Source organism: Sus scrofa, chromosome 8, assembly GCF_054392235.1.
Source record: "Sus scrofa isolate SSC_HxYL_T2T_F1_AM1 chromosome 8, Sscrofa_HxYL_maternal_Yorkshire_Landrace_v2.0, whole genome shotgun sequence".
Taxonomy (NCBI): domain Eukaryota; kingdom Metazoa; phylum Chordata; class Mammalia; order Artiodactyla; family Suidae; genus Sus; species Sus scrofa.
The window spans coordinates 71,990,282-72,012,130 of NC_139390.1; the positions used below are offsets into that span (position 1 = coordinate 71,990,282).

Consider the following 21,849-nt stretch of genomic DNA (forward strand, 5'->3'; position numbering starts at 1 on the left):
CATACTCACATTCTGGATTCCGACTGGATTGCAGCAGAAAGAACCAGGTACTACAGCTTATTGTATCAGTAGCAGAGTGTAGGTTTTTTTCACATGCATGCTTAATCAGTTCACACAATTCCACTAAGATCTCTTTTTTTAAAGAGTAAAAAATGCTATTATATTTGGGTTATCATATAGTTCTTGTTGCATAGTTGTTTCCACACTAACCAAAGGAAGATAATTGTTAGGATTGATTCTGTGGGAATTTGTTCATTATCGGGTAAATGAGAGACTTAAAAATGAAAAGAGGTTTCATTTTGTTGTAAAATAAAGATTCCTCTGTAGATGAAAAGATTATTAAAATGATAAACTGTAATAAAGAAAGAAAAGTGGTATTTCTTGCCTCTAAGATAAGGTGATGAATTATCTATCTTCAAGAAGCTTTCATTTAATTCTAACTTCTGGTGCAAAATGTTATCAGCTTGTCTTTTGATTGTGTCTGCATTGTTAGAAGTAAACTGAAATTTAAGCAATACATCTGTTTTTAAACCATCATTACTTGACCTGAAAAACAAAAACACCAGAATTAATAAATCAGGACCTAGCCATAGTAATATTATTATATAATTTACTATTTAAATATTAGTTTTATCTTCAAATAAATACAATATAAATATTTCATTTTATTGTCATGAATTTTTTTCCCTTTCTTTATCACATAGGTGTTAATACCTGAATGATTCCCAGCCTGTAAAACTTGATCCTATTTAGGGAGGGGAGGGTAAAAAGAAGTAAAAAGATATACTAGAATTTTTTTTTTTTTCTGGAAAAATAAATCAAAAGTATTAGTTAAATTCATCAGCTTTTTTCCCCTTGATTAAAAAATCCATAGTGTCTGTTTTTATTAGAAGTTAAGGATCCGGTGTTGCTGCAGCTGTGGCTTAGGTCCCAACTGCGGCTTGGATTCAATCCCTGGCCCTGGGAACTTGTATGTGCTAAGGGTGCGGATGAAAAAAGGGGGGAAAAATAAGTAAAATCGAGAGGAGTTTTTAATGATTGTAAGAATCTTTAACTAAAATGCAAAAAGACTTCTTTTTTTATTTTTATTTTTTGCTTCTTAGGGCCACACCAGCGGCATACGGAGATTCCCGGGCTAGGGGTCCAATCAGAGCTACAGCTGCCGGCCTACACCACAGCCACAGTAATATCAGATGCAAGCCGTGGCTGTGACCTACACCACAGCTCGTGGCAACACCGGCTCCCTAACACACTGAGTGAGGCCAAGAATCAAACCTGAAACCTCATGGTTCCTAGTTGGATTTGTTTCTGCTGCGCCACAACAGGAACTCCCAAAAAGACTTTAAAAGGACAACCAGTAGAATATATTTACTACCCAAGTTAAGAAATTCTCTCGAGGAGTTCCCATTGTGGCGCAGCAGAAACGAATCCAACTAGGAACCACGAGGTTGCGGGGTTCTATCCCTGGCTTCGCTCAGTGGGTTAAGGATCTGGCATTGCCATGAGCTGTGTGGTGTAGATGGCAGACGCGGCTTGGATCTGGCATTGCTGTGGCTGTGGCGTAGGCTGGCAGCTGCAGCTCCAATTAGACCCCTATCCTGGGAACCTCCATATGCCATGGGTGCAGTGCTCAAAAGACCAAAAAAAAAAAAAAAAAAAATAGAAATTCTCTCCATATAGGTACTCTGTACAGGAGATCTAACAATTAAATGTAGGGGAGTTCCTGTTGTGGCTCAGTGGAAGTGAATCTCATTAGCATCTAGGAGGATGAAGGTTCAATCCCTGACCTGACTCAGTGGGTTAAGAATCTGGCGTTGCCATGAGCTGTGGTGTAGGTCACAGACATGGCTTGGATCTGGTGTTGCTGTGGCTATAGTGTAGACCAGCAGCTACAGCTCCGATTAGACCCCTTGCCTGGGAACCTCCACATGCCACCATTGTGGCCCTAAAAAGACAAAAGAGAAAAAAACTCCAAAAAAACAAAAAAACAATTAAATGTAATAATATTAAATTATTTTTTCTCTCAGTATATCTAAAATTTTTAGATTCTATGCAAAAAAGCAAATAATTGAAGAATAACTAAATAACACAAAGTTGCCTTTTCATCAAAGTAATTGTGATTACCTAAGGTTGACAGCATGAGACTTGATGTAATGATGATTTAAACTGGATCTTTGAAATATCTGGTCTATCTGAGAGAAGAAAAAAACCAACAGTATAGAATTTTGTTAAATATGAACTTCACACATTTCAATAAAGATGCTTGTATAAAATCCAAGGTAATTCAAATAGCATTTACTTCAAAGTTTGTCCTCAGAAAGCTCATTTTGGCATAATCTTATTGTCTTAAAGGTCATCCCTGTAACTGAATGTTGGTATTTAAATCACTTGTCACATGGTTAAAAGGATGAATTAAGTTAGATATTTCAATAGCCAATACAGAGACTGAATTTCTTTGAAAACTTGATATGTATGGACTTATCAATCACTATCATTCATACTTAGTTACCACCCTCATGGATGTGATTGAAAGATCAGCTTTTTAGGCTTTAGCGAAAATTTTTAGGCCATGATTTCATCCTGCGATAAATGGGGAAGAGGAGGAGAATGAATATTGGGCATTTAAAAAATGAGTATATTCTTCTAGAAGAGTACATTAAATCATTACGTAGAATAAAATACAACAACATTTGCCGTCTTGTGTCATTTTAGACTTCCTATGTGGGATAATTTCTCTGTGGTGTAAATTCTTAGAAGAAATTATTTCTTACTAAATCCGTAACTTGTTACAGAATCTGTGGTTTTGCAGACCAGTTTATTACCATTGACTCACTAAGCTGGCTTCTCAGAAAAAAATGTCAAACCTTAAGTGAACCTCAGTCTCAATAATTAGTTCCATAAATCAAAAGAGAAGAGCTGCCAAATTGTGAAACTGGGTGTGTGTTGAAGAGGTGTTTTTGACTCTTCTGATTTGACTTGTGAAATTTTTTTCTGGTCAAGTGCTATGCCGTATCATAGTGGATAGCTTGGTGAGCATATGCTTACTAAGAAATCAGTAGTTATCCAAAAATGAATGGCCATGTGTTCTCCTTTTGACTATGAAGGGAATTTTTTTTCAAAGGAAACAATTTTATATACACACATGTATACTTATATGACAAAGCAAACATATTCATTGTCAAAAGTTATAAAAAGCAAGGAATACAGCAAAGTATGATATGAAGTCTTAAAATCACTTCTAAATCACCATATAGAGAATCTTCTGTTTACATTTTTGGTATGTACACTTTCAGATTTTCAACATATATTTATGTATAACTTTTATATTTTAGATACATTATTTTTTATGCTTGCTTTCTTCCATTCTCTTTCCAGTTCTCACTTTTTTCCCCTTTAAATCAAAGTTTTGTGAGCCATGTATTAGCCATGGCAAGAGCGCATATAAACAATTTAGATTGTTGAACTCCACAAGAATTCTCTAAAGTGCATTTTAGGTACTGGTTTTAGTTACTTCTTCTAGGAAAATGTTTGCTAAAACTGTGACTCATAGTCTAAATCAGGGGTCAGCAAATTATAGCCTATAGGGCAAATCTAGTCAGCCACTTGTTTTTGTATGTCTTATCTAAGAATGGTCTTCATGGTTGTTTAATAATGGAAAAAAATAAAAAGAATGATGTTTCATGACACCTAAAATTTTTACAAAATTCTGCTAGAAGTCCATAATGAAGTTTTATTGGATCACAGCCATTGCTGCCATATTGCCTGTGGTTGCTATTGCATGACAATGACAGATTTAGGTAGTTACAGAGAGACCTTTTGACCTGCAAAGCTGAAGATATTTACTCTCTGGCGATTTACAGGAAAAATTTGCCAACTCCTTGTCTAAATTACTATACTTCCCTTCTTTATGTTGTCTCCATTTATACTCTAAATGTCAGGGCCAGTATTAATGAACTGGCCATTTATTTGCTAGTCATCTTCTTGATGAGTATTTTATGGTCCTACCATGTGGCAGACTTTGTGACAGTCACATGAATAAGTAGACTTATCTCTTCAAAAATCCAGAGGGGCGTAGACGTATACAAAATAATGATGCAACAGTGTGGTAAGTGCTTCAGCAGAAGTGTATGAAAAGTTCTTAGATCATGAAGCAGATGCTAACATTTATTTAGACATTACTTTTCATACTTTTTATTCACAGCATAAACCAATCCCTAGAGTAACTCAGGAAGGTGGATGAAATTATCCCTATTTTGTAGTTCAAATTTTGAGGATTCAGGTAGCCCTCCCAAAGTTGATAAACTGACAAAGGGTAAAACTGGGATATAAATCTAGACATTCTGACTTGAAAGCTTCGATTGTCTGATTCACTACATTGCTTCCTGTAACAAAATAGTTTATATCCTGCACTGATTTTTTTTCCCCCTAATCAAAATTTCCTTAGGATGCAGTTTTGAAAAGGCATGCCAGTCCTACCCAGTTGCTTCCTTCAACTCATCAGCTTCTGCTTTTTGTTGGCAAAGAGCTAAAGAGGTATTTCTGAACTTGGCAAAATGATCTGCCATTTTTGGTCAGTGCTAGACTCAGTTGAAGCCATGTACACAAGTGAAAGAGCTAATCTGTGTGTTTCTGTGGTATATTTCCAGGAATAAATGTTTAGTATAAGTTGCCTAATAGGAAATGTATTGGGTCATGTACACAGAAGGAGCTTAATATCTGATATGTGGAAGTATTTGTACCTGAGTTATATTTCCAGATAACTTTAATAATTTTTTTTTCATATCTGAGCTGTTTATTTTTATATTGGGCTTTTGTTTTTCAGTATATAGTGCAATTATCCTTTGTCTAATGTATTTTTTCAGTATTCACGAAATAATGTTGGTTAATTAGAGTTGCCAGGATTATCAGATAAAAATACAGATAAATTTTAATTTCAGATAAACAGTGAATGATTTTTAAGTATAAGCAGGTTTCAGATATTGCATGAGGTATATTTTTAGGAGGACCTGATGGTGAACTGGGCATTCTGTATTTTTAGGTGCAATTTGGTCTGTTCTTTGGTGTGTGCATTTTTTATTTTATTTATTTATTTATTTATTTATTTATTTATTTTGTCTTTTTGCCTTTTCTATGGCCGCTTCCCACAGCATATGGAGGTTCCCAGGCTAGGGGTCTAATCGGAGCTGTAGCCACTGGCCTATGCCAGAGCCACAGCAATGCCAGATCCGAGCTGCGTCTGTGACCTACACCACAGCTCACAGCATCACTGGATCCTTAACCCACTGAGCAAAGCCAGGGATTGAACCTGCAACCTCATGGTTCCTAGTCAGATTCGTTAACCACTGAGCCACAATGGGAACTCTTGGTGTGTGCAACTTTAAACTCTTTCTTTGCAGTAGTTTTGTCAGGGTAGGAATGACGTCATCAGAGCTCAGGCTTACCTCATTACTGATTTTTTGTTTCAGGTCTGTTGTAAGTTTTGAGTCTTCCACTGAAAAATCAAGATTATATTCAATACTGGGGATCTGAAAGGAGGTTTGGTAGTAGTGAAACTTCTTATCTGGAAAAGAGAATAAAAATGGAGGGTTTATCTTTAGTTCATTTGAGTTGTATCAGAAGAGATGATGTGAAAAAAACTCCAATAACTGATGAACTGCTAAGAATTAAACCCTTGACAACTGGGGCCAAGACCTACTTCTGTCCTGTTTTTAATCATAGTCACATGGTTGTCAGTTATAGCCTGACAGTTATCACCTGTTGGTGATAATTCATAAACTTAGCTGTTAAATAATAGTAATAGAATGTATTATGTTTCCAAACATGGACTTCCAAGTTAGAATTGCTAGTAAAATAATTTTTTATTTTAAACCATATAATAATATAACATGAATCTATTGCATTATTTGAGATAATATGTGAACTAAGTCAAATTTTAAGTGCTAGAAGTAATTTTTATACCTAAATGATTATCGTTTCCTAGTGTAGGCAAATTTATGAAAATAAGCATTGAATTATACTATATCTATACACATTTATGCAAATTATTATTACAATAAAAATTCCACTTTAAAATGTTATGAAAGTTTTTATAAGATATTAAGGTTTTGAAATAAATTGACTAGATCTTCAAATTTTCAAAATAATATGAGATAGATTCTTACCAAATGCCAAAAGATAAACAGGAACACCGATGATTATTGCTAGAACCAACACACCCACTGCAATAATAAGGATTATCATCCATGGTTTCAGTGAACTTGTTCTTCTACCCAGTGTTGGTGGCCTTTTGAGAAAGAGTTGTAGATTAAAAACAAGCAGGAGTTCCCTGGTCTCTTAGCAGCTTAAGGACCCGATGTTGTCACTGCTATGGTGCAGGTTTGTTCCCTGGCCTAGGAACTTCTATATGCTGCAGGTGTGGCTAAAAAATAAACAAACAGAATTTAAACACTAGAATCTCAATTTCACATAGTTTTGGTATACAATGGTTTTTTTTTCCTGAGATTTATGCTTAGCCATTATTGCATTTAGTAACATTTAGGTATGTTTTTCTATAAAAATTAGAAAAAAATTGTCAAAAATTTGATTTACATCTGACTTTATGTTTTGATTTTAAAAAGTCAGCTCCTGGTCCATTAGAGTCGATGTTCTGAAATACTTCTGTCTTTTAAATGCACATGTGTTTGAAATGACAATATTCTTCAAAGGTCAAGGGCATTCAGGACTCCCCTCTCAGTCCAGCATGGACAGGCAGAGACTCAGAGGGGTTTCTAAAACCTCACTGTTGGATATTGGAGGAACTGAAACCAGAGCTTTGGGGCTCTGTTTACACCTCTGAAACCCATAATCCCCATTTATAAAACAGGTAATCTGTAATGCATATGAAGAGCATCTAAAATAGGACAGGTTCTGTTTGCACGAAATGTCCACAATAGGCAAATCCATAGAGACAGAACAGATTAATTCTTATCAGGGGATTTGAGGAAGGGGATGGGGAGTAAGTGCTTAATGTGACAAGAAATACTAGCATGAGACAGCGGGGATGGTATGGCAGGGCTCAAAAAGCAAAGTCATCATTTTTGTCATGTTCTCCTTATTTAGTGTACTTAATACTCCTGAATTGTAAATTTTAAAGTGGTTAAAATGGTAAATTTTATGGTATGTGTATTTTACCTTGATAAAGAAAATGTCATTTGTAAAAAAATAAAATAGGACAGGTTGAAGAAAATAGAAGAAATCTTTATAGATTTCATATGCTTCCTTATGGAAGCAATAACATGCCAACCAAGAGGGGTAGTTCATATAATGAACAAATAAATAGTGAGAGCTCAGGACTTTGGACCCAGGAACTCCATAGTGTGAGAACCACTGGTGGAATATAGTGAATATCATTTCATAAGGTTATAAAATTTCAAACCCATGATTTTTATAGATGATACCGGACGGGATAACGCCCTAATTATTTGAGTACATAAAAAATAAATTTAAATAAAAATATTATGACAGTAATGGTATCCATAGCATGCAAATGTAGCAAAAAGCATGAAAGTGATACGCAAATGACTGATTTTGGGAAAACTTTATGGAAGCAAGGAAGTGTGACAAAGCTCTGTCCCCATCCTAGTGTCAGAGCTGACAGTCTAAGGACCAAATCTGAACAATTACAGAGTTGAGACCAATGTGGATTTCCCAGGGGAGATCTAATCCACAGGAGAACTGAATGGGAATATGCTTCTGAAAGTTAAAGATACCAGCTGGTAGCTGGTGGTGGTAAAGTGGAAAATAGACTCTACTTAAAAAATTAAAGATAACAACTGCGGTATGACTTTCAATATCAGTGATCTGCCTTGTATCTGGGCAAAGGAGCCAGAGGAAATTTCCCCACCCCAGAACCATCAACCTGAGCCTGATAAGGACCTCAGGTAGTGCTGATTCTGAGTTCTGCTATGTTTCCTGAAGGGTCTAAGTTAGTCTGGCCTGCTACTTTTTGATTGGTGGCAATACAAGAGTATTACAATCTACAAACATCTAAAGTATCTTTTAAAGAGCTGGGAACCTGCTGGGGCACAGGCCTGGGCTGGTGAACATATTCTTCACCTTTATTAGTGGAAGATTGTTGACAATCATGAACTCAGTAGTTGAAATTTACTGAATTTCTTCTGTGTGGCAAACAATTCCTTCTCAAGATTTGGAAATGAGTATGACATATTCTCCTATCTTCAAGAATGTGTAATCTAGAAACATAGTAACTAATATAATACAGTGATAAATGTCATAATGGAATTATGCCCAATATGCTCTGGGGGATGAGTGAGTAAAAAAGGTTTTGCCTTAGAGAACTTGTCCTTTGAACAGAGCCATGAAGGCTGAGGAAGAGGGATGAACAGGCGGAGGAAACAGCATAAACTAAGACAAGGAGACAGAAGAATAGGACAAGAATTTCTCAAGAACATACTTGAGAAAGTAGAGTTTATGAATGAGAATAGAAGTGAAATTAGCTAATGAGAGTAATTAGTTAACTCAGAAAACATTTATTGAGCATTACTATGTACAAAACACAGGGGAACAGAAAGGAAAATTCAATTAATGAGGAGGAGCACAGTGTACACAAATTGCTACCAGTTTGCAAAGAATTTCTAAAAAAAATTTCAGAGGACTAATTTCTCTTTGGAGAAAATAATGGCTGAAAAATAATACTTTTTTAAAACTTGAAAATGCTGGACCCATTTTCCCACTGTCTTCCTCTCTGCATCAGATACAGAAAACCTTTCATAAAGAGAGAGATTGTTTTTCAACAAAATCCTCATCTTTTTTTAAATTTAATGACTTTTATTTTTTTCTGTTACAGCTGGTTTACAGTGTTCTACCAGTTTTCTACCGTACCCAGTCACACATACACTCTTTTTTCTCACATTATCATGCTCCATCATAAGTGACTAGATATAGTTCCCAGTGCTATACAGCAGGATCTCATTGCTTATCCATTCCAAAGGCAATAGTTTGCATCTATTAACCCCAAATTCCCAGTCCATCCCACTTTCCTCTTCCTTGGCAACCACAAGTCTGTGCTCCAAGTCCATGATTTTCTTTTCTGTGGAAAGGTTCATTTGTGCCATATATTAGATTCCAGATATAAGTGATATCATATGGTATTTGTCTTTCTCTTTCTGAACTTATTTCACTTAGTATGAGAGTCTCTAGTTCCATCCATGTTGCTGCAAATGGCATTATTTTGTTCTTTTTTTTACAGCTGAGTAGTATCCATTGTGTACATAGACCACATCTTCTTAATCCATTCATCTGTCCTTGGACATTTAGGTTGTTTCCATGTCTTGGTTATTGTGAATAGTGCTGCAGTGAACATAACAGGTACATGTGTCTTTTTCAAGGACAGTTTTGTCCAGATATAAGCCCAAGAGTGGGATTGCTGGGTCATATGGTAGTTCTATATATAGTTTTCTAAGGTACTTCCATACTGTTCTCCATAGTGGCTGTACCAACTTACATTCCCACCAACAGTGCAGGAGGGTTCCCTTTTCTCCACATCCCCTCCAGCACTTGTTATTTGTGGACTTATTAAAGATGGCCATTCTGACTGGTGTGAGGTGGTACCTCATAGTAGTTTTGATTTGCATTTCTCTAATAATCAGGGATGTTGAACATTGTTTCAAATGTTTGTTGGCCATCTGTATATCTTCTTTGGAGAGCTGTCTATTCAGGTCTTTTGCCCATTTTTCCATTGGGTTGTTGCCTTTTTTGTTGTTGAGTTGTGCAAGTAGTTTATATATTTTAGAGATTAACCCCTCGTCAGTTGCATCGTTTGAAACTATTTTCTCCCATTCTGTAAGTTGTCTTTTTGTTTTCTTTTTGGTTTCCTTTGCTGTGCAAAAGCTTGTCAATTTGATTAGGTCCCATTGGTTTATTTTGCTTTTATTTCTGTTGCCTTGGGAGACTGACAAAATTCTCATCTTAAAAAGGATATGGTTTCCTTTTGAACTGTTCTACTTCTAACTCCAGAAACATCTGTGATTGAATTTTATGTATGGGTCACAAGTGAAAAATTTTTCAAGTTCATTTCCTTAACCATGCATATATGTCCTAAATAATCCATGCAATTATTCCTAGGTACTTTTAGAAAATAAAAATCATTTCTCACTAATTTCTTTTAGTACTAACCTGATTTTAACTTAAACATTGACTTATTTAATGGCTCATTCAGTGGTTTTTTCATATTGGTAGAACTTGCACCTCCTGGGTGACTTGGTAAATACTTGCTACTAAATAAAATAACAGGTCATAGGTAATGTGCAATCCTAAGCTATTGGCAACACAAAAATTATTTTTAGCAAAGGGTTTGGCTAGAAATAAATAGCTCTAAACATAGCATCAGGAGAAAAGGGATTTGGCATTTATCTGGAATGAAGATACAATTACAAATTTTGTACTTAAAAATTGCAGAAGGACAAAAATTGCTTACCCTATTTCCTTCTTGGCTTTTCCCTCACATGATCCCTTCTGATTGAAAGAATTTGGTCAGACTATCCCAATAAGTTGACCAAACAGGTTCACTGTAGTCTAGGAAAATTCAGTCTTAGCATTCCAGCCTTTGGCATCCAAAGAAAAAAAATATGTGACGTCACCTTTGAGATATTCATGCCAAAGTGAAGAAGAACAGTGACAAAACTACCCAGGGAACAGGTCAGTCTAGAAAACCTTTCACAAAGAGTCAAAGCATTTTTGAAAAGTGTCATCCTTTTTATCCCTCCCTTTCATTTAAATTCCAAGTGGCTAATTATCTAGACTGTCTTACCAGGAGGTATGGAACCAAACCTCAGCAGAATGGGAAGAACTCTTTTTGCTCTTTTCAATGTGAGCCATTTTCTTTTAACATTGTATCTTTCACCAAGGTACCCCTTCAAGTTTTTTGTCTTTAGATAGCTCTCTGAGCATCCATTATGTTTCCTGGAACTTACTTAGATGCTTTATTTAACCACAGTGTTGTCACTCAATCATTCAAAGATGAGGAATAAAGTGATTTTTTTTCTGGCACAGCAATGACCACATGATTTGAAGGCCCCATGGTCTCTGAAAGAGGTTGCCTAGTGTAGTGGCTGATAGTGTGGGTTCTCTAGCCAGCCTGCCTAGTTCTTATCCTGCCTCTCCACTGCAGCACCTTGGTCAGTTCTTCAGCTTCTTTGCATCTCAGGTTCCTTATCAGTAAAATATACCTACTTTGTGGGATTGATTGAAAAGATTAAATGAGTTAATATATGGAAATGCACTTAGAGCAGTAACTAAAATGTGGAAATGGCTTAGGTGTTTTGATTACTTTATTATCCTTATCATCAAAAGTAGTTGAGAAAAGATGGCAAGCAGTTTGTACTTAGATGGAGTGGAGTGAGTTGGTGGAAAGTGTAGGCTGGATGGTGGATGTGCTGTTCATGAAAGGAAAGAGGTGAAAACTGGCATCCAGGACCTTGGAATCTGAGTGGCAACACTGGGCACAAAATATACAGAGATAGGTGTTCACTTGTGCTGCAGCAGATGGAGGAAGGATCCAGTGTTGTCACTGTACTGGCTTGGATCGCTGCTGTGGTGCAGCTTTAATTCCTGGCCTGGGTACTTCCATGTGCTATGAGTGTGGCAAAAAATAAATTATATATATGTGCACACACACATATATTTATAAATAAATGTATACACACACACTCAGGGAAGCAGCTTGGGAGGCTAGCAAACCCTCCTCATCTCCTTATAGAAAAAAAAATCCAGGCTTGGAGGAAGGGAGGCATCAGAGCTTTCACGAGTAATCCTAGGGTTCAGGAACAGGCCTTAGGTGGTGAGCACATTTTGGAGCATCCTTAGGGAAAGAATTACTGGACAAAAATACTGGTTATGGGAAAATTTAAGGCAAGACAAAATGGGTGAATCGTCTGGTTTGGGTTTTAAATCATTACCTAAGAGAGAATAATTCTGGAAGAAAATTGTTGTTATGCAGGTATCAGAAGGTAGTGATGTTATTATTCATAATAATAGTGGCTTAGCAATGATGATGCTTATCATTTTAATGGTACCTCTAGATATGATGGGACTTTCATTAAATCTGTAACGTGGGTAGAAATGTTAAAAGTTCTGCAAAAGATTAAATGAAGATTTGTGCTTCCTTTCATCTTTCGTATTCTGACAAGCTGTGTGTCTTGTTTCCACAACCCCACATAATGCACATGAGAAATATAAAATGTTTCATAAATGAAAAGTTGATGGGGGGTCATAATTAAAATATAATTAAAATAACCAGTGTTTTATTTGATAAGAGTTCAAAAGGAGATAAACACATCAGAGAATGCTACCCTTCAGAGCTCATGCAAATTTTCATGGTGAAATTTCATGAGAAATAGTTTCTTGAAGGGAAATCTAGAATACTCAGGTAATTAAAACCCAGTGAGCACCAAAAAGAATGCATGTGCCATTGACCTAGGCTGTTGAAGATGATGGGCCTTCAACATCATGTTGAAGATGTGTAGGACTTCCCACCCATTTTGGCTTCATTTTTTTTGGTATAATTTCCTGCTTTCTTACTGATGTTTTCAATTAAGCATTGTTTATCTTTAATCGTATCTCTTCTCGCTGCTATTTATCAACACATTTTGACCTCTATAAAGACATAGGGATTCTTCAAACATTGAAACATGCACAATTGTGTTAGCTACAAATATTTTCTAATGAACAAGTCCTGCCAGCCCTGTATCTGATCATTGGGAAGTAGTTTTATTGAAAAAAAATTTTTTTAATGCAACGAGAAAATTAACTAAAGCCATTCCTGAGTCAGAAAGAGTCATGTGATATTGCTGGGGAGGATAATGATAGGTAGGTACTAACAGCTTCAGTGAACAAAAGCTCCCAGGAGCTTTTGCATTTAATTGAAACACACTTTGAACTTCCAGACGTTTTTGGCATCTTCCCTCCTGTCTTCCTTCCTTTTCTCTTTCATTCTTTTATTTCTTTAATAGCTTTGTTGAGATATAATTCACATACCCTACAGTTCACCCAGCATGCAATTCACTTGTTTTCAGTATTTTCACAGAGTTGTGCAACCATCATCAGAATCAATTTTCAAACATTTCATCATCCCAATCAGAAACTCCATACCCATTAATAGTCATTCTCTGTTTTCTCCTTAACTCCCTTAACTCTAGACAATTACTAATCTACTTTCTGTCTCTATGAAGTGGTTTATTCTGGACATTTCACATAAATAAAATCATATATTATATGGTATTTTGTACCTCTCTTCTTTCACTTAACATAATATTTTCAAAATTCATCCATGAGATAGCATGTATCACCTCCATACTGTTTCCCGTACTGGAAGGTAAGACTTCGTTTCTTTTTATTACCAAATAATACTCCATTTCATGGATATACTATAATTTATTTATGTTTTCAGGAGCTGATGGGCATTTGGATTGTTTCTACTTTTCGACTATTATAAATAGTGCCCCATTAATATTAATGTTCAAGTTTTGTATTGACATGTGTTCTCATTTTTTTGCTTGTCCATCAAAGAGTGGAATTTGTGGGTCGTATGATACTCTGTGTTTAAAATTTGGAGGAACTTCTAAACTTTTCCAAAGCATTTATACCATTTTACATTCCAGCCAACAATTTTAAAATGTTATAATTTCTTGATATCTTCACTAATCTTTTTCTTTGTCATCCCATAGTGTTTTTTTCCTCACTTTTTCTTCCTTCTCCTTATTTCTTCTGCCTCATTCTTTTTATATCACTCCTTTCCACCTGAATCTGTTCATTTCTTATTCCCTGTACTTCCTTTTACTTTTAAATCACATTAAAACAACCAAATATATGTATTAATAAGATTATTCACAATTTTCTAGATTACCCACTCTCTGAACCTTGAAGTCACGGACATCTTCTCCATAATTTCTTCTCATCAGTTTACCTCTGAATTGTCTTTTCTATTTGCCCCCTTTTATTTCCTTAATGCTGTCCTACCTCAGGCACTCAGTGTGTTGCATCTGGACAAGCACAGTAGCCATGAATAGATCTCTTTATCTTCAGATAAGTTCTCCTCCAATACATTCTACAACGTTGCAGCCAGAATTATTTTCTAAATATACAGTTCTGGTAATGTAATCATCTAGTGCAAAAACTCTCAGGTTTTTATCATTACATAGACTATAAACTCTTTAGATTAATATTCTTTCATTCAATCAATCAGTCAAGAAATATTTATTGAGATCCAATTATAGGTTAATAACTGATTCTGTTGCTGGAAAAACAGTGGTGAACAAGACAGGTAAGTTCCCTACTTTCATGGAGCTCTCAGGCTAGTGGAGGGAGACTGAAAATAAACAAGCCAAAGAATAAGTTTCAACTCAGGAAAGTGTGAACTGGGGTTTGGCACTTGCCATTTGCCTCTACATGAACCACTGCACCTACCCACCTGCAGCTCTCCCTGAGCAGAGTTCAGGGTGGAGACCCGGAGTGAGGCACTCTCTGCTCTGGGAAAACTGGAAGAACAGGTCTTCAGACAGTTAGATATTTTTAAGGGAAGATTTTGTGAACCCAATTCTTGCATCTCCTCATATCTAGAAAAACACTAAAATCCTTCATGGTGACTGACATCTGTGACTAGTAGTGACCTTCAGGAGACCAGCAGGAGACTTGTAAAATGTGCACCTGGCTGCATGGACTTCCCCCCTCCCCTTTATCACTTATATCTTGATATTCCCCCTTTCCTCTTTGGGGCTTTACTTCAGAGCTGTCTGAAACACTTCCTCCTGGGCTGTAGTTAGTGGACAGAACAAAAGATGTCACTGTCATCTGCGAGAACAGCCACTCCCAAGGGTGGGCTGGTGAGCCCTGAGGAACCTGAGGAAAGAAACAAAGACTGGCCTACAGCGGAGGTGCAGCTCAAAGGAGTGATTCCTGGAAGCCCAGACCTTTACAGTTTCCTGTAGAAACTGGTTTTCTGAAAATCTTTTTCTGTAAATATGGATTTCTGTAAATCTTGTTCTGTTACCTCCCATTGTTGCAAAAATTCCTATATATCCTAGCTTTCCCCTCACCTCCTCAGAGTGGTTTCTCAACTTTCAGGTTGTGCAGTTTCTTTAAGTCAACAAAAGAAAACACATTAATGAACAGAGAGTGACTGGAGGCCAGGGGGTGAAGGTACTTAATTGGGCAGCAGGGAGCCTTCCTTGAAGAGATGCCATTTGAGCTGAGAGGTGAATAGTGAGGAAACATCTAGAAGAACTTGGGAAAGAGCAGCCAGGTGGTGGCAGGTTCCTACAGCTGGAACAGGAGTGAGTTTATTGAGTTCCTGAAAGAAATGAGGCCGTGTGGTGCGTTACGGTGGGTCCAAAGCAAAACCGAGAGGTTTTAGCCAGAGAGACAAGCAAGGACCAAATCACATGGTCCCTGAAGACTGTAGCAAGGTGTTTTTATTTCTAAGGATTGTAGGAACCCACTGAACCATTTTAAATATGGGAGGGGTGTCACATAATTTATTTTTTAAAGGAAGGGTCTTCCATTTGCTATGTCTAACTTCCTTTTGAGCTCTTACTACATAGCTCATACTACATTCCCTTCACGTGTGCTATTCTCTTTCTGACAGCCACCCACCCTGCTTTGCTCACAACATCCTCTCTGCCTAAAATGTCCTCTCTTCCCCTGTATTCCTAACCTTCTTTTCCCCAGGGGCTGGCATTACCATTTCTGGAAACCATTCAGTATGCTCCACTAATGCCTTCTTTAAGGTCCAGTTCCTTTTCACAGCTGTCCCACCCCAGTTAGCAACTATCTTGAACTTTCCTATATCACTTTTTTGCTTTTTTGTTGTATTGATCATGTTCTGTTTTATGTTCTGGCTATTTGTCCAATGACCTTGTGCTCTTCTACTTCAGCTACCCACTCCTGTCATTACCAAGAGCTTCAATTTCCCCGCAATGCCAGTTTTAATCATCTAACTCTTCAGCTGCCACAACTCATCCTTCCAGCTTGCTGCCTTAGTACCCTGCCTTCAGTCCCACTGGGACTTATAATACAATGACCTGACCATCTGTTCACTGTCTCCCATCACCCTCATGTTGACATTGGTCTCTTGCCTACTGTAAATCCTATAGTCCCTCATTATCCTCATTCTCTGGTGTACACCCTCAGTCCTGCAACCCTCTCTTACTCTTATAATCACCTATCAAAACTCCAACCAACCTGGGTTAAATACACCGTTTTACCTTCTTTGCATTTACACGGATGTAGCTGGAAAAAATATTCAACTGTGCTCATGAATCTCAGTTTAAATGCAAGACCAGGAGTTCCCGTCATGGCTCAGTGCTTAATGAACCTGAGTAGCATCCATGAGGACGTGAGTTCAATCCCTGACCTCGCTTAGTGGATTAAGGATCTTGCGTTGCTGTGAGCTGTGGTGTATGTCGCAGACACGGCTCAGATCCCACATTGCTGTGGCTGTGGCATAGGCCAGCAGCAACAGCTCCGATTCAACCCCTAGCCTGGGAACCTCCATGTGCCACCAGTGAGGCCCTAAGAGACAAAAAGACAAAACAAAAAAACCCTTTAAATCCAAGACCACTAGCAGTTCACTTGGATCCCAGTTTTTCCTGGTCGCCATACTAATTTAGTTACTCTTTCTTTCTCCTAGTATGAAAAAATATCTCCTCCTTCATCCTAATCCTCAGCTGATGGCCTTAATTTCATTTCACTGAGATAATAGAAATCAGAAGAGAACATCCGCAAGCTCCTCCTAACCCATCTGACATCCCTGCAGTGGCTTTTTTTATGTCTTATTTCTCTGCCCCTGTTCTCTGTCTTTCTTCTTGTTATGCCAGTAAGGTTTGATACAGTGTTTAGCCCAAAGTGGACGATGAATTCTGGTTAATTTGTTGAACTGGCAATGCTGTGTTTTCTATAGAGACAATGAAATTTAAGATAAGAAATGTTGGGTACAGAGTGAAAAGGTTGGGTTCTAGGCTTATCTTGCAATTTTTCAAAATCATTTTGAGAAGAGGAAATCAGGAATTAAGACAATTATCTAGATAATTAAGAGGAACATGTCTCACATTCTCTTAATTGCTCAGAATGGTTTTCTCACTATCCCATTCACCTATATAATCTGGTTGTATGTGATCATCACATGATAAGAATGTTTTCTCTAGATTGCTCTTATTTCATGGGCAGGAAAGAAGCTGATAGCTGTTTATTTGGTTTCATCTTAATGCATGAATTGTGCACTATTATTGGTCAGGCTCTTAAAAAGATGTTTGAAGATGAAGACAAAGTCAAGATACACTATGCATTTTTATATGCTATACACCTTCTTCTAGCAATCCTGCTTATCTTATAGTCTTAAATAGAAAATAAGCAATATTTCTCTCACATTATTTTTTTATATAGCTTTTTTATTACTCAATTACATTTATAGTTGTACAATGATCATCACAACCAAAATTTTGGTCACAGCAGCCTCACCAGCTCTCTGAAGAGAGGTGGCATGTTTGGTGGAAAGGGCCTGGTTTTTTTCAGACAGAATGCATTTGCACTCTCTAGTCATGTGATCTTACTTCATTTATTAGATCCTGAGTTTATTAATCTATAAAATGCAGATGATCCCTGCAGAGATATTGTGAGAATGTCATTTGATGTTAGCTGTTGTTATCAGACATGATCAAAGAAATGGCTGTGACTGGTTGGCCCTGATGAACAAAGTAGATGGTTTGAAAGTATAAACACTGCTCTGACCAAGGCAGTGCATAGAAGTTACACTCTAGAAAATTCCCGTCTACATAATAACCAAGGGATCCTTGTCCAATTCTTTTGCTCCCAGTTTCCTATTGCTCACCATCACTTTTCAATGGCAAAATACCTTCCAGAGGGGGACTATTTTATTACAGTTAAATATAAATGGCATTTGTATAGATCTGATAAGCTATCTTAATTCTTGAGAGTTCTTTCTGTGTTTGGTAGATTTGCACAATGTAGTCAGAGCCTCCTATAGGTAGTTCTAGACAGAGTCTTAGAGCCCCTGAAAAGGGAGGGAGTGGTCCTTTACTCAAAGTTGCCCTACCTTGGAGTTCCCGTCGTGGCGCAGTGGTTAACGAATCCGACTAGGAACCATGAGGTTGCGGGTTTGGTCCCTGCCCTTGCTCAGTGGGTTAACGATCCGGCGTTGCCGTGAGCTGTGGTGTAGGTCGCAGACGCGGCTCGGATCCCGCGTTGCTGTGGCTCTGGTGTAGGCCGGTGGCTACAGCTCCGATTGGACCCCTAGCCCGGGAATCTCCATATGCTGCAGGAGCGGCCCAAGACCAAGAAATAGCAAAAAAAAAAAAAAAAAAAAAAAAAGTTGCCCTACCTTATTCCAAACAGGTTTGGGAGAACAAAGGGTGAGGTCTAAATGTGTAAGGGTGAATTACAAGTCATCCTGACAGTAATACTAATGTTGATGATAGTATTTTTCATTGATAGAGCACTTTAAAATTTTTAAGGAATCTGAGCATACCTTGTAACTTGATCCACTCAACATCTATGTGGGGTTCACATGGTAAATATTATGCCCATTTTTAAATTGAAGCTAAAGCGATTTGTCCAAGAACATAAAAGTACTAATCAGTTGAATTTACCTAAGTTCCCTGTCTTCTATCTATGAACATTTTCCTCTGTAGAACACAGGTTCTAATGCAAAATTATTGGTATGCAATGACCAATGGGGCATGCGAGAAAAAAATAGAAGCTTGAGAAGAGGGAGATAGATTGTGCTGAGCAGAATTGCACTAAGAGAAGATTTATTTTCAGCTGAGATCCCAGGATCTAGAAGAGCCCCAAGCTCCTAAGTGTAGTACTTGGCAGCCATTAGGAGCTTCTAGTACGTTGGAGTAACCATGGCAACAAAGCCTCACAGTGGAGCTATCAGCAGACCATGTGGAAGAGGTACACCTGGGTCACACAGCGTACATCTCAAGATGGATGGTGGGGTCACTGCCTGGCTAGGCACCCCAAAATGATATGGAAGCCAGACAGTGATTCCTGTTGAAGAGACCGAAAATCCTTTTGCTTATAAGTGGAACACAATACACCATTCTGTCAGCTCTGCTCCTAGAAACCTGGCTAGGAATCAAAGCCAAAGTATAAAGCCCTAGAAAATCACCTGGTCATTTGTTCCACAGGGCCTCTGGTACAAGATCATGATCAAATCTCACTTTAATACACCAAACTTCTCAAAGCCACCTCCATTGGGTCTGTTACATTTGTATCTTTTGCTTTCATACTGTTTATCTCAAATATCAGGACAGACATAAAAATAGGTCTCTAGTCTGATCTAATGACACATAGTTGCTAACTGGAGGAATTTTGATTGAAAGTCAGGTGTAATGACCCCAGACTTTTCCCCATGATTTTTCATTCTGTTTCTGTGCCTTTCCCTTGCTGTTTGCTCTAAACTTCTATTTATTTTGTAATGGGAGCATTTCAGTAATCTGGATTTTAGTTTATTAGTTTTTCATAAAATAGAGAATTTTTAGAGAAGATGTGGGTATTTTGCCAGAGAGTTGGTATTCAGCTTGAATTGCAGGAATTATAGAAGATTTCACTTGTATAAACGTGAGAGAATTAGTAAATTCAGGTAGTTACTGTCAAAGCAATATTTAATTGTTATAATTATAAAAATGATAGGAACAAAAGTGAAACTTAAAAATCAAATTATATGTAGAATTTTTCCTGCCTTGTTTGTGATATATTTTTATGACTGCTAGAACATGTAAATATCCTCTATAATAAACCTATGAAACAACCATTTGTTTTAAAAAGAAGGCCTTATAATTTGCATTTTTCTTGAGGATATCAACCTGGTCAAAAACAAAACAAAAAGAATAGAACACCTATGACTTGAATTAAAGAGGCATTCTGCATTGCTAGTCTAATAAATCCCAAAATTGCTCTCTTCTATTCCCCTGCTTACAAGAAATGTACTTATCTCTAAGATAAGTACAAGTGCTCTGTTTGAAGTATTGATTTTTGGTCCTACTTGAAATTAACTTTCTTTCTTTGAGTTCCTAAATTTTTTTCCAGATTTAAGTGTCATCGCAGTTTTTGCCATAAGCCTCTAAATTGATTTCCTTAAAATTTAAAAATGGACTCATTTTTTAATGTATCCAATCCCTATGCAACGATAGCCACCGAATTTGAGTTTGATATAGTAGCTTCATTTTCTCTAATACACATTGAAATAAATCCTACCTAAGTCACCTCATTCATCACCAACAATATGAGTACTAATCTTTTAGGTAATGCGGCTGAAGTACATTGATGATATCTGTGCTTAGCATTTATTAAATTTCAAATTGTATTATATTTGTTACTACTTACAATTGTCTCTCTCTTCCCCTTATCAAAGTTCATGTTTCCTTTATCCCACACCCATGTGCTCAGTTACAAGTCTCATCCTTTGTGTTCATTGTGTACCTTTTTGTGTTATTGTTGAAATGAAATCTCACTGAGTTCTCTTGCTGTTATTTAGATTCTTGGTTGGCATAAGAAATACTTTCAGTATTCACTCACTATGAGCCCTATGTATGACCTGAAATGGTTCATTTACAAAACCTGAGAATTGAGATTGCATTTTAACTCAGAAATATTTCAATACCTAGGAAATTTGGAAGTCATTTCCTCTTAGATGACTAATTAACTGCCAAAAAAAAAGAACATAGCCTGCCCGTAAATTCGTGAAGCAAGATTAGTTGTGGATGGATTAGGCAATAGTAATTTCAGGCTACAAACTACTCTTTTATAAGTCTATAAAATAAAATAATTATTGTACATTACTTATTCCTACAGGGGAAATTTAAGTATTGTATTATATCAACAGTATTCAGAAAGCAAAAAACTATTGTGTCCTACTTAAATACCACATGAGAAGGAAGACTCTCCTTTTAACTGCCTTAATTGTACAAATTATGTATATTTTTACTGTTTTACATTACTTATAAATTTCTTGGAGCTAAGAGATTAGAAAAATTAATTCTGTGTGATCTTGGCTTATTTTCACTCTTTGATATGGTATTTAGGAATGAAATCTCCAATTCCTAAAAATGACATAAGAAGGAAAAAATTACCAAGAGAAAAAATAAATAATTTGACTAATTAGAAAAGGGAGGGAAAAAACTAATGATAGCATCAAATCTATGTATCAGCATTTCATTAAATAAAAGTGAAATGACAGTTTGAAGTTATATGTTACAAATATGAAAAGAAGTAGGTTAATTTATCAACAGGAAGAAAATTCCATTAAATATGAATTTCTTTCAATCTAGCAATTTTACTTTACCATTTAAAAGTGCCAGGTACTGTGATAGAATTCATCATTTTATTTTCAGCACCTGGAGTATGGTAGATCTTCAAGAATATTTTTAAATTGAAATAATAGGAAGAGAGCAAAACTCAGAGATGAATTCTAAAGAAGGCTAACATTTAAGATACAGGAAAAGAGTGAAGAAGCCTAAAAACCACAGAGGAAAATACAAAGGAAATAAAAGGAGGAAAGTAAATGAACTAATGATAACAAAGGATAAAAGATGTTCACGGAGAGACTGATCTACAGTGTCAAATGATTTGAGGAAATCAAATATGATAAAAATTTAGAAGACTCATAAGCAATAGTGAATCACAGTGACCAAAATAGGAACAGAGAAGTGGAGTTATAAACCAAATGTCAGGAGTTTGAGGAATAATTGGAAGTGAAGAGACGATACTATGGATGTCAACAATTTTCTACACGAGTTGGATTATGGGTGGGAAGAGAGAGAGAGAGAGCAGTCATCA

At 36.7% G+C, this 21,849-nt stretch overlaps 1 protein-coding gene and 1 long non-coding RNA gene across 2 annotated transcripts in view; one reads left to right on the plus strand and one right to left on the minus strand.

The window, feature by feature from the left end:
* The window catches only part of LOC146400834 (uncharacterized), a 421,507-nt gene that overhangs the window by 141,719 nt on the left and 257,939 nt on the right, over nt 1-21,849 (plus strand). The gene's annotated exons all lie outside the window — the stretch shown is intronic.
* LOC100738056 (transmembrane protease serine 11G-like) overlaps nt 1-21,849 on the minus strand; it is a 40,660-nt gene that overhangs the window by 12,370 nt on the left and 6,441 nt on the right. The window contains exons 3-6 of the mRNA XM_084973773.1: nt 6,162-6,332; nt 5,442-5,560; nt 2,125-2,192; nt 386-546 (exon numbers count right to left, since the gene is read on the minus strand). Coding sequence (XP_084829899.1) covers nt 386-546; nt 2,125-2,192; nt 5,442-5,560; nt 6,162-6,332 — 519 coding nt within the window. The remainder of the gene's footprint in view (nt 1-385; nt 547-2,124; nt 2,193-5,441; nt 5,561-6,161; nt 6,333-21,849) is intronic.